The sequence below is a fragment of the Phascolarctos cinereus genome, unplaced genomic scaffold, assembly GCF_003287225.1.
Source record: "Phascolarctos cinereus isolate Bilbo 61053 unplaced genomic scaffold, phaCin_HiC Scaffold_2;HRSCAF=192, whole genome shotgun sequence".
In the NCBI taxonomy this organism is placed as follows: Eukaryota; Metazoa; Chordata; class Mammalia; order Diprotodontia; family Phascolarctidae; genus Phascolarctos; species Phascolarctos cinereus.
The window spans coordinates 140,514,230-140,527,440 of record NW_027555625.1 but is presented as its reverse complement, the minus strand read 5'-3'; the positions used below and the strand labels follow the sequence as shown (position 1 = coordinate 140,527,440).

General features: G+C 40.8%; 1 protein-coding gene across 1 annotated transcript in view; it reads right to left on the bottom strand.

Annotated features, from left to right (window-relative positions):
• XPO7 (exportin 7) overlaps nt 1-12,999 on the bottom strand; it is a 102,997-nt gene extending 89,998 nt beyond the window's left edge. The window contains exon 1 of the mRNA XM_078149631.1: nt 12,756-12,999. Coding sequence (XP_078005757.1) covers nt 12,756-12,773 — 18 coding nt within the window. The 5' untranslated portion in view covers nt 12,774-12,999. The remainder of the gene's footprint in view (nt 1-12,755) is intronic.
• Nucleotides 13,000-13,211: the final 212 nt, after the last annotated feature.

Below are 13,211 nucleotides of genomic sequence, written 5' to 3'. Positions count from 1 at the left end.
CACCTGTCCTTAGCACACACTAGACACCACCACTAGGACCCCTAGCTCAGCACCAGTTGAAGTGCCAGAGCCCTACAGCCTCTAGCAGTGCCAGCCATCCTCCACCCCACTCTTTCAACACAGCACCAGACATAAGGGTCCCCATGAGCTTCAGGGCCTCTAGCTACTGGCACAAGAAGCCTGAGACAAAGCCCCTTCCACCCTGGCAGCAGAGATCAAATTTAAAAGAAAGGAAAAAAGAGAGGGGGGGTGAAGAACAAAAAACAACAACAAAAAAATAATCTGACCATAAAAAGATATTAAGGTGACAGGGAAGACCAAAATACAAACTCAGAAGACAACAATGTCATAACACCTATGGGCAACCCTCCCCCCAAAAAACCAGGAGCCTCAAGCCCAGAAAGAACTCATAGAAGAGCTCAAAAAAGACCTTAAAAATCATATAAGAGAGGTAAAAGAAAAACTGGGAAAAGAAATGAGAGTGGTGCAAGAGAATTATGAAAAAGACTCAACAGCTTGGAAAACTGCTTAAAATTGGCCAAATAGAAAAGGAGATACAAAAATCCACTGGAGAAAACTCCTTAAAGAGTACAATTGGCCAAATGGAAAAGTACAAAAACTAATTGAAGAAAACACTTTAAAAGCTAAAATTGGGCAAGTGGAAGGAAGCTAATGACTCTATAAGACATCATGAATCAATTAAACAAATACAAAAGAATGAAAAAATGGAAGAAAATGTAAAATATCTCATGGGAAAAACTGACCTGGAAAATAGATCCAGGAGGGACAATATCAGAATCACTGGACTACATGAAAGCCATAATCAAAAAGAGGACCTGGATAGCACCTTTCAAAAAATTGTCAAGAAAAACTGCCCTGATGTCCTGGAACCACAGGGCAAAACTGGCATTGAAAGAATCTCTTTTGCCATTTAAAGAAATTGAGAAGTTTGCCCCTTAGCAGTCCTATAGTACCTGTTCATTTGCAACAATGTCTCAGAAATCATTAGTAACTATTTAGTCATCACCTCTACAAATTATTTCAGAATCCTGAGTATATAGTTTGTCCAGTCCAACTGAATTGAACTTATCAAGGGCAGGTTTCTTCTTTGAGAGCACTTAAGACAGGGGAAGTAGTGATCACTACTAACCAGTATGATTTGACAGGTCACATCATGCTGACCTCATTTTCTTTTTGGACAATGTTACTGGAGGAATAGAGTAGGGGAATGCCCTATAATACATAAAACCATAATACATACAGATTTCAACAAGATATCTGACATAGTGATATCTTTGTGGATTATTGATTTAAAGCTGGAATGAATCTTTACAGATGAGAAAGCTTATCCAGAGAGGTTCAGAGGCTTGCCTATCAGCACCCACAGGTCCTCAAACTACAAACCCTTTCCACTGTACCATGTAGAGAGAGATAAAGATGGGATAATTGTAGAGTTATAACTGGTTTAATAACAGAACCCAAAGAGTGGTGATTAATAATAAACAATAATCTAAAGAGAAATCTTTAGTGGAATGCTACCAAGCTTTGCCTTTAGGCTTATCTTGTTCAGACATTTTTATCAACAACTTCAATGAAGTCATAATCGTTCTTACTGAATCTGCAGTGAACATGAGACTGAAAGGGTATTTAATATATTGGATAACAATTGGGATTCAAAAATAAATTCTAACAGACTAGAGCAATGGTGTGAGTCTAAGGAGATGAAATTTAACACTGTAAATTTAAAATCTTTCAGGTAGAAGAAAATCTATTGCACAAGAACAGAATGGGAGAGAGACAAGGCTAGAACACACTTTATATGAAAGTTTTAGTGAACTGCAAAGCATAATATGAAAAAAGAGAATTATAGTTGGTTCTGCTATAACTCAACATATGCATTCCCCAAAAGTGCCAAGTTATTTAAAACTGAACAATAAAAACCACAGAGCTTATAAGAAAAATGGGGCTGGGGCACAATGCTCAAAAACTTCATCAGTGACACATAAAGAAAAGAGTCTAGTAAAAACTGGTAACAGTTTTATACATGTTAAATAGTTTAGAAATAAATAAATTCCACATTAAATAGTGGCAGGCCTCAGAAACTCAAGGCTTGGAGGCCTGGGGCCATGGAATAAGTCTAAAGGGATAAAGGTAGGAGTGAGGCTGGTACCCTTCTCTGCTCACAGTTCCTGCTGTATCACAAGAAATACAATAAATATGGCACTTTACTTTAAAAAAGAAGTCCTTAAGTTTGCTTACAGAAGTGGGTGTTTGAAGGGTTGCAGCTTTTAAATTATTGTGAAGTAGTGCAGTTTTCTGCATTCTTGTTGTTCTTGTGGAAGAAATCTTGAAGAAGCAAACTCAAGCTCTGAGTTATACTCAAAATGTTCCCTGATACATCAGTTGCACTGGAACAAATCTGCACTTTCAAAACATATATTACAGCAGAACTGTACAGTCAAAAAAAAATTTGATTTTATTGTAGGCTGGAAAGAGAAAGTTAAAGTTCCACCTGTTCTCTACCCTATTCAGAGTCTGAGATTTTCAATTCTGAAATTTTAAGAACAGTGATAACCTGGATAAGATCCCTAGTGTGAGAAGGGCATTCATGACAGTGAGAGGATTCTAAATCAAGTTCTATGGAGGGTAAAGAAATGAGGATATACAGGCAGAACATGAAGACTGAGGGGTGAAGATTTGTTCTTTACCATCAAATATTTGAATTGATATGGAAAAAGGATTATGTTTCTTCTGCTTGGCCATAGGGGAAGAACAAGGATGACTATGTGGAGGAAAGTTTCAGGGCAGGAAGATTTAATCTCAAAAGAACTTAATTATCCAAACATGAAATGGGCTGCTACAACAGATAACGGATGCCTTATACCAGAGGAATTCAATCAGAGCCTGTATGACTGTTTGTCAGAAAAATTATAGTATAGATTGGATAGATGATGCTTAAGGTTTCTTTCCAATTCTAAGATTCTGAAGGCAGGAAAAAGATCCAACAATCTTGTTGATTTTTTTTGCCAAACCCTTATTATCAAGCTGATAGTAATCTCTGCTGTGGCTGGATTATCATGATCAAATACAGCAAATCATACTCAAGGCTGATCTGTCTCCAGGCACTAAAAATGGTTCTTATTTATACAATGCTTTATATTTTATACAGTGAGATTATCACAACAACCCCATGAGGTAGGTAGTTATTATTCCTCTTTGCAGCTAATTACACTGAAGTTCACTGAAGTAAAGTCATTTGCCCAAGGTCAACACAACTGATAGGTGACTGATCCAGAACAGAGCTAACCCAGTCACATAAACTTAGAAGAGGTAGAAGCAGGACCAGTTAAGGTTTTGACCTCTTCTCATTAAAGCAAAGCAGTCATGCCCCGGGCTGGGAGAGGGGAAAGAATATGCATTTATTTACTGCCTACTATGTGCCAGGCACTGTGCTAAGTGCTTTTTACAAACATCATCTCATTTGATCTTCACAACAATCGCAGGAAGGTAGATGCTGTTATTATCCTCATTTTACGGTCGAGGAAACTTAGGCAAATGGAGGTTAAGTGACTCTGCTCAGAGTCATACAGCCAGTTAAGTGTTTGAGGCTGGATTGGAAATTGGGTCTTCCTAATTCCAGACACAGCATTCTATTCATTGTGCCACCAGTCACCTCTTCAGTCAGCATGAGATGAATTTGAGTGCTCACCTTGAAAGGGAGTTGCTTCCACTGACATAAAATTGCACAAATATGTGTGTGTACTGATTCAGTCTTCCTGAAGTTCTTGGACTCGGGTGACCAAAGATGGCAGTCCCCCTTTAGAAGACTGATTTAAGATAGGTTCTAATCCACTTATTAGAAAGCCTAGAAAAATACTCCTCAAAACCATCTCTCAAGATGAACTAGAAAATTCTGAAGACATCTTCCCTCTGCCAGTAATAACCAAAAACAAAACAAAACCCCAAAGCAAACTAACATGGCTATGCAGAAATCTGTTTTGCATGACCACACAAATTTGTAAATGGGTTTTTTTCTTGCCTCCTTAATACATTGGGGAGAGAGAGAATTTGGAACTAAAATAAAACTGAATGGGGAGGGAAAAAAAAGCTGGGCAGCTAGGTAGCACAATGGATAGAGCTCTGGCCTTGGAGTCAGGAGGATCTGAATTCAAATCCAGCCTCAGACATTTGACACTTACTAGTTGTGTGACCCTGGGCAAGTCACTTAACCCCAACTGCCTCACCAAAAAAGCAAAATAAACAAACAAAAAACAAAAACACCAAATGGAAAACATACAAATTATGACCATAAAACTCAAAAGTCAGATAAGCTTTGGTTTTCATTTATGTTGATGAATTTTATTAAGTGGCAACTATTTTGAATGTAAGAGTACCAGTAACAAGGGCAGTTAGGTGGTACAGTGGATGGAGCACCAGCCCTGGAGTCAGGAAGACCTGAGTTCAAATCCATACTCAGACATTTGACACTTACTAGCTGTATGACCCTAGGCAAGTTACTTAACTCCCTGCCTAGCCAAAAAAAAAAAAGAATACAAGTACAAAGAACGATATAATTGCTTACACTTTAATGGGAAGACAAATACATATAGAAAAATATGAAGTATTAATAAAACTTAAATATATGCAAAGTCATTAAATACAAGGAGGGCAGTTGGGGGAGGGGAGCTTTTATGGAGAGGATTCATGCAGAAGATGGTGCTTGAGCTATGTCTTCAAAACTGGGATTCTAAGAGGCAAGGGTAACGAGGGAGTGTGCATTTCAGGTATGGGAGAGAGCCAATGCAAAAGCCTATGTGAGGAATAAGATGTGGCTGGATCCAAGTGTGCAGGAGAGTGTAATATCCAATGAGGCTTGAAAGACAGGTTGGGATTAGGTGTGTAGGGCTTTAAGAGTCCAGAGGAAACCACTGAATTTGAATGAATAAGGAAGTCATGTCATCAGATCTGCACTTATGGAAAATTTCCTTGGCAGCAAAGAAAGCAGTTTGTAGGATGGACCAGAGTAAGGAAGAGATTTGAAGCTGGGAGCCAATTAGGAGGATGCTGAATAAGTAATGAGGACCTAAACTAAGGTGGTACCTTGCGTAGATAGAGAAAAAGAGTCAGATGAGAGGATGTTGTAAAAGACAGAAATCTGACAAGATCTGACAACTGACTAGATTTGTGGGGTGAGGGGAAAGTGAGTAGTCCAGGGGTGAGAAGTCAAGGAGTCCAGGTTACAAACCTGGGAAACTGGAAGGAAGCATTTGACACAATTGAGAAGTCTGAAAGAAAAGAGGTTTTGGAGAGAAAGATAATGAGCTTGGTTCTGGCTACACTGAGTCTGAGATATTGCCCGGATATATAATATGAAATGTCCAATATGCAATTGGTGTCATGGAACTGGAGCTCAGGGAAGAGACTGGGGCTAGATATATAAATCTCAGAGTCATCTACATAGAGGTGATAATTAAAACCTATAAGAGAAGAGGAGATTGGAGGGAAGGGGAGAGGAAAGGGAGAAGAGGGCCTAGAATACAACCTTGGTGAACACCCACATTTAGGAGGCATGATGTGGCTGATGAGCCAACAAAAGAATCTGAGGAGTGATCAAGAGAAACAGGAGAAAGTATATCCAAGACAAATGAGTGGTCAACAGTGTCAAGTGCAGAAGACAGACCAAGAAGAAGGAAGACTGAGAAGACCATCAGATTTAGCAATTACATACATCACTGTTAACTTGCAAGATAGCAGTTTCAGCTGAATAAGTTTGGAAGCCAGATTGTAAAGGGTTGAGGAGTCTGTGAGAGGAGAGGAAGGGGAAGTAGTATAGACAGCTGGCCTTCCTGCTATTCCTGACAAGACACTCATCTCCCTTTCACTGGCTGTCCTCTCACACATGTTATGTTCTCCCTATTACTTCCTGCTTTCCTTAGCTTCCTTCAACTTCCAACTAAAATCTCACTTTCTACAGCAAGGCACAGGGCCTCTTCATAATGTAGGCCTGACCCTGATTAAAATGCAATTGGGAAATGTTTAACAAAATAAATAAAACATTTTAAAACATAGAAATTGTTAATACGTGGTTTTCTAAGTCAGCATGTGCCCTTACGGATCCTTATATATGGTTTAGTTGCCCCCATTTCTATACGGGTTTGATAATATTATTTTCTAGGAAGCAAAACATCAAATCCCAAATTTCCTGATTCCTCCTTAATTTTAGTGCTTGACTAACTCCCATCTTTCCACAGCTGATTTGTACATCATTGTTTGCATGTTGTCTCTCCCATTAGACAGCAGGGACTGTTGCCCTTCTTTGTCTCCCCAGCACTTAGCACAGTGCCTGGCACATAGCAAATGTGTTAGGAGGCATTTACTTGAGAAAAAGAGGAGCTTTAGGATGACAGGGTCTGATAAAGCTTTTTAAGGATGTCTGAAGTCACTGATTCTAAGCTTTTCTGATAGCATAAATTAAGCTTGGGCTTAAAACAGTAACAGCCAGACAAGAAGAAAAAAAAAAAGAGATATAAAGATCACAGATGTAAAATTAGAAGGGACCTTAATACCCCTTCAAGTTCAACACCCTCATTTTACAAATAAGAAGTCAAAAACTGTTCAATGGTAAAAAGGTACTAAGTGACAAAACCCTGATGAGGACCGTTCCCACCCCATGTGGAATCCAATATTCATTCTACTTCTGAAACTGTTTCATGCAAAGTTCTTATTAAAAAAAATAGCTGAAAACAGAAGGTAAAAACATTAACTACTAAAAGAAGCCAAAACAGTATTCTAAGCAACTTTTGGCTGGATATTATAGTAAATATGATCTGCCTATCTGGCCAGTATTGGCGGTTCTTAAAAAGCAAACTAAATCATATCTAAATCAGACAACATCCTTTTGGAATGCAGAAATAAATCTAAAGAAGTCAGGAGTCACCGAGAGATGAATAAAAAACTGTACTAATCAAACTTAAGACATAATTTTTTAAAAACTGGGAGAACACAGAAATTTTTAAAAAATCAATACAATATAAGGAAAATAGGGCCCTTTTCTTACTACTAAGATAAACTGATGATATGTTATACTTATTTTAAGGACCTGGCAAGCATTTTTAAAAAATGACTTGGGGAGTGTGAAAAAATTTAGAACTCAAAATCTTATAAAAATGAATGTTGAAAACCATAAAGCTTTTGAGAAAATCCTGCTCCTCCTCTTTTCATAATCCTCAAGCCTTAATCTATAGATACCTTTCACCTACAAACCAACTCAAACTTTCCTGCAGATACGCTTGGTTTAACTCCAAAATCTTTTCCACTATGCTACCACACACTTCACACCACTTAATTTAAGTCGCCTGATCACACAAGACCATTAGATCAGAGTTTGCAACCACAGAGTTGTAGCCTTCCTTTAAATTCGCCACAGCTATAAGGCAAATGAACTGCAACTCCCTCTTTCCAAAGTAGGTATTTTTTCCACTATGTCTGGTTCTTCAAACTACCAATATCAACTTTCTCCCAGTCTCTCTTTAACAGTTTTAACCAGTGTGTTTTCAGAGAGGAATTACTATTAAATTACTATTTACTTAACCATAAAGTTAATTCAAAAAATTATGTTTATGGTTCAAATTATGAAAATACATTTTTCTCCTTTGTTGGGGCAGTACCATGTTCTCAGCTTCTGAAGTTCTGGAGCAAAACCTCAAATGCCAAAGAAAGACTGAGATACAGAAAATATAGCTATATAGACATGAACTTTTGATTACGAAGTTATTAAATTAACCACAAAGGAACAGAATTTTAAATGCAAATAAATGAACAGGTGTGGGGAACCTTCAGCCTCGAACCCACATACGGCCCTCTAGGTCCCCAAGTAAGGTTCTCTGACAGAATTCAAACTTGACAGAACAAATCTATTGTGGCCTGGAGGATGCAGGCTCCCCACCCTTGGAATAAACTATGCAAATAAGTGAAAATGGAATGAAAACATAGAGGTATGGGAAGGATGGGAGTGGGGTCACTTAACAATGCAATGCTACGAAACCCAACTGGTCATGCTAATGTAGTAAGGAAATATGTAGGATGTTCCTTATACATCTTATGCATCTAAAGTGCTCCTCCTCCATCTCAGTATTGTTCCTCTTCCCAAGGCTTTAAAAAGTTATAGAACAACCTACTTTGCAGATGAATTACCACAAGTGTATTTAAAAGTCAATGAAAATGAGAGGTCACAAATGCATACAGCTGCATTACCTACCACACTGGTTTCTAGGTGATTCCTAACAAATGATGTTGTTCTTGATCTTACACTAAAAGGTGGAAAATTGTCTCAGGGATTATACATAGAAACCGAGGCTTTAACATGCTGGTTTTTATTAGTTGGGTATAATGACACTTTTAAAAATTTCAGGGCTATGGTACAATATTCCTCCTAAAATCCTACTGGGGAAAGAAAATAAAGCTGGTGAGTAGCAATGTAATCTTTTGAATCATAAAAAAAGCAAGGCAAAACTCACTTAGTAAGACCAAGAAAAGGAATCTTAATGCCCTTAGAAATTTAATTTTATGAAATTTCTTGTGAATTCTGAACCATAAAACTTGAATCACATTTGTGTTAGCATAAAGGTAGTCTCTCCTCAACACTTAACGAGCTCATTCTCACAAATGGGAAACTGAAGTTAGATATACTAGGTGGATATAAATATGTTTCAGAGACATCCAGGTACGCCCCACCGAAGAGGGAGATAAGTGGAAAAGTGAACCCATTCAAGTTCTCTGAATCCAACCACATAAGAAAAATTCAGCATTCCCCCAACAACTTTCATCTCTATTACTATCCTATCCTTTCATATGCCTTTAATGATAGTTCTGACATGTTACCTGGATAACAATATCAAGATACTGTACTCTACCCTCACTAATCTTATTTTAGATAGGAATTACTAACGTATATAGTTTTCTTTCTCTATTAACTAACAAAACATGTGGAAGTTGTATGTAACTCTTTTGAAGGTTATTTTGAAAAATGGACCACTGATGGCTCCCACCTTCATTATCTTTCATCATTTTTAAAGGGCAATTAAATATCCATCAATTCTGTCTGCTGTAGTTAGGCTTACAGTTTTGCACTCTGTTAAATTTTAACATTCCTGTTTTAAATAATTCTTCATGATTCCCCAGTTTTACTAGCAGTCAATATTTAATTACTGCACTGAAAACTTTAAAATAACATGAGTACCTCCTTCAATGAGGATCATAATACTGTTTGCTAGCAACATTCCACAAAAGTGTATATGGACTAGGTTTAGAACAATGAAAAACAACCATCTTTCATTTATATAATCATGTTCTTTCCCACCAGCCACCCTAAGCCTAGATTCTAACAAAAAAAATTTTTTGTTAAAAACCAAGTGGCCACAGCCTCAAGTCTAACATCTGATCTTTATAATTTCTCACTACTATTACATACCAAGTGTCATTCTCACAACTTGTAAAAACTTATACTAAATTTGTAAGCTTCTGAGGGCGGGGATTATGTCATTCTTCATCTCTGTATCCCCACTGCCTGTATTAAGCACAATGCATTACATTTACAATAACTTAATTTTTTAAAAATATTGAATTCCAACCTGAGACAAAGATTAGGGTACATTTATTCATCTTTAAGTATTAAAAAACTGGGAAAGGCAAATGAAAATAGTTAAATAGAATATTACATCAGCTTAGTTTTTTCTCAATCATATTCTGTAATCACTACTTTTACAGTTGGGGAAATGACAAACTTGGGTTACTTCTCTAGTAACTTGTTAAATATGACACCACCATGCCAAATTAAATCATAATTTTTCTCCTACCAAACTTTTGTAGCCCTTAAAATCTTCCATAGTACCTATTATTCCCAATGAAAAGTTAGAAAAATACTTTCCATGACTTTAGCCTAGAGCTAACCCCAAGAATCACCAGGGTGCATGGAATATGCTTAGTTTCAATAAACTGCTCACCCTGGTGGTCCAGAGAGGTACCAAATATATGATGAACCAAAAATTATAGTACTGTACCTGCAACTTTCAAATACTCATGAATACTCATGACTCTGTAATGACAATTCCAACAAGTATTATTGTACAAGTTCTCCATCACACTGCATTTAACACTGAAGATTAAGGACTGAACTTCTGATTTCATTATTATAGATAACATCCAGATAAAGAAACTCCCTCCACCAATGCACCTCTTTCCTCCTTCCAGGCACTCTCCCCTCTGTATCTCTTCTGCAACTTACAGAGATTGGCCTATAACACTATGAGGTAAAGGGACTTCCCCAGGATCTCCAAACCAGTACTGTGACAGAGATGGGACTTGAACCCAGGTGTTTCTGGCTGTGAAGGTAATTCTCTTATTAATTACACCAGGCTATTTCAGACTTAACTTTCATTAAATAATATTGCTCTATTGCTACCATTCAAGTGCCTTGGAAGGTTTTAATTACTACTACAAAAAGTTAGTCCTTGACCTTAATGTTTGTGAAGAATGTACACAAAATCACTTAAAAAACAGCAATCTGTAAAACTCTCAAATTCTGTTGATAAATACTAAAGAACACCACCCACTACTTTGGAATAACATACCAAAATTCTTAAAATTAAAAGCAAAGAGTAGAAGCTAAGTATTGGATGGATCTCTTTGCTTTCAAAACTAAATTACCGAAGCAAAAAATAACATACTTACTAAAAAGTAACCTGGACTCTTTTCTAAGCCAACAATACAATGGAAGAGTATTTTAATGATTCTTTTGACATTCATCTGGCCAGGCCTCTCTTTTGGCTTACACTGTGGGAACATGTAAACTAATTGTGGGTAAGAATTTTTTTTTTAATTCTCAGAGCTTAGTGCCTTGTTAGTACAAGGCAAAGTAGTGGGGTGCCTAGCATTTAACATAACTGAGCAGTTACAAATTCCCCCTTTCAGTTAAAGACTTTAATCTTTGTCTAGTAACCCCAACTTTTAACATAGTGCTCATTATTACAACATAGTAAGTATTTAAATAAATGCTAGTTGGTTGATTCTCCTTCCACAAATTAGTTTGCATTTACTTTATCTGTGTACAAGTGTATTCCTTCAGTAAAATCTAAGTTCCTGAGGGCAGAGACTATGTGGTTTTGTCTTTCAATCTCTAGCAATTGAGGCACTTAATGATTTTTCTGTTAAGAGAAGAGAGGCAATATATAGTACATTCAGAAAAGCACTTTAGTTCTCTGCTTTTACAGAAACTGCCTTTTGGACATTATTATTATTTTCCAGTGGCTTGGCACTGGGCTCAAAGTCAAGAGACTTCCACCCTCTTTATTTAAGTCCCCTCAGCTTAAAACAGAAAAAGTCTTCAACATGCTTCTGCCAGCAGATTTGGTCAAGATTTATTTTTTTAAAAATGTGATGGCTTATGTTTCCACGGTGCTTCACATTTCACATAGCACTTTCCTCAAGATAAGCAGTTAAAAGTATTTTATGCCCATTCTACAGACAAGGAGCAAAGTGAAGGTCAGAGAGGTTAAGGGATTTGCTGGCCCTCACCTCCCAACAGTCCACCGCACTGCCGGCTAGGGAACCCAGGTTTGACTCCTGCGTCCTCCTCTTCCACTGGCTACCCCCGTGTTCAGCTCCCACAGTAGCTTCTGGCATATAGACTCTTAAGGCCAGGTTTACATGATGATCATCCTACATCCAAGTTTCACACAGCCACTGCTGATCTAGGCCTTACCTACACTCCGCTTTTTGAACACAATCACTCCCTCTCTGCATGCTCTGGGCACCATTTTTATGTCCACATGAAAGGGGGAAAAAACCAAACTTCCCCCCTCGACTCTAGGGTGGCCACACGAGTCAGTAGGCAAGGAAGACTGGAGGAAAGGTGGCCTAGGCCCAGGTACTCAATGAGAAGCGGGTTGGGGGAGGGGAAGGCGGCCACACCTGGGACCCCCCAGCCAAGAAAAGGAAGGACCCCCCCCCTCCCATTTTTCAAGAACGGGCTCCTCTGAACCTAGCACTGCACCACTCGAGTCAGACACACCCCTCGTTTCCAGGGGGGTGTGGGTGCTGAACCTGAGCTCGCGGGGGCCTCGGGACTTGGCGCCCATTTTGGAGGCGAGAGAAGAAGAGGCCGTGCAGGGTGGGGAAGGGGGGGGGTCTCCTCGGGTGGGGGCGGGGGCGCGCGGGAAGGGTTGGCGCGTCCTCTCTCGCGAGGCGGAGGCTGGTCAGCCCGCCCGCCAGCACGCAGCCCGTCAGGGTCGGGGGGCGGGCAAGGAGACCCCGTGGGGATGGGGGGGTGGGCGACGGGGCCTCCTGAAGCGCGCTCTCTGGGGGGAGGCTGCTTCCCGCCCCCCCTCCCGCCCCAGCACACAGGGAAGGGGAGGGGGACGGGAGAAAAGGGAATGGAGGGGGAGGCCCAGCCTGACGAGGGATCGATCCGGTTCCAGCTGAAGCTTGACCGCCGCTTCTTGCGCCTCGGGTCCCTCGGGAAGGGAAAAGCCGAGCCCAGGCCGGGAGCGGGGCGGGACTGGAAGGGATTGGACAGTGGAGGCCCCGGCCGACCGGCGGTGGGCCCCGGCCCGCCAAAGAGGGGGTAAGGCTCCGGAGGCCGCGCGGGCCCCGGCGCCGGCACAAGCCCCCAGGGCCGCGCGCGCCTCCATCTCCTTCCTTCTCTTCCACTCCACCTCCACCTCGGCTCCCCGGATCCGCCCCCCCGCGGCTCCTCTCACCTGCACATGATCCGCCATTTTGCTCCATTCATGCTCCTCTATGGTCCCCCCCTTTCCCCCCCCTCCTCGCGCACCTCGGCCGGGGCCGCCGCCGCCGCCGTAGCCGCCGATACCACCACCGATGCGCCTGCGCGCTGGGCGCACCCCCCCCTTTACGCCTGTAGCGTAGCCCACCCCGAACTGTGAGGGCCACCTCGGCCGCCAACCCCGTTGCAGAATACGCAGCGCTGGTGGGACGGCGTAAACGCACGCAACGTCAGCTACCCGGAGAAACGTTGAGAGGGAGGGAGGGCCCCGGGAGGAGGAAAGAGCGGAGAGCGGAGGAGGGGGAGGGGAGGAACAAAGCATTGTTTACATGGTTCTTAAAGGGGCCGAGCATACACCGCAGCGGGCGGGCGGGCGGGCGGGCAAGTGTAGGCTGCTGGATCGTGCCACCTGCACTGCGCCCGGCACCCA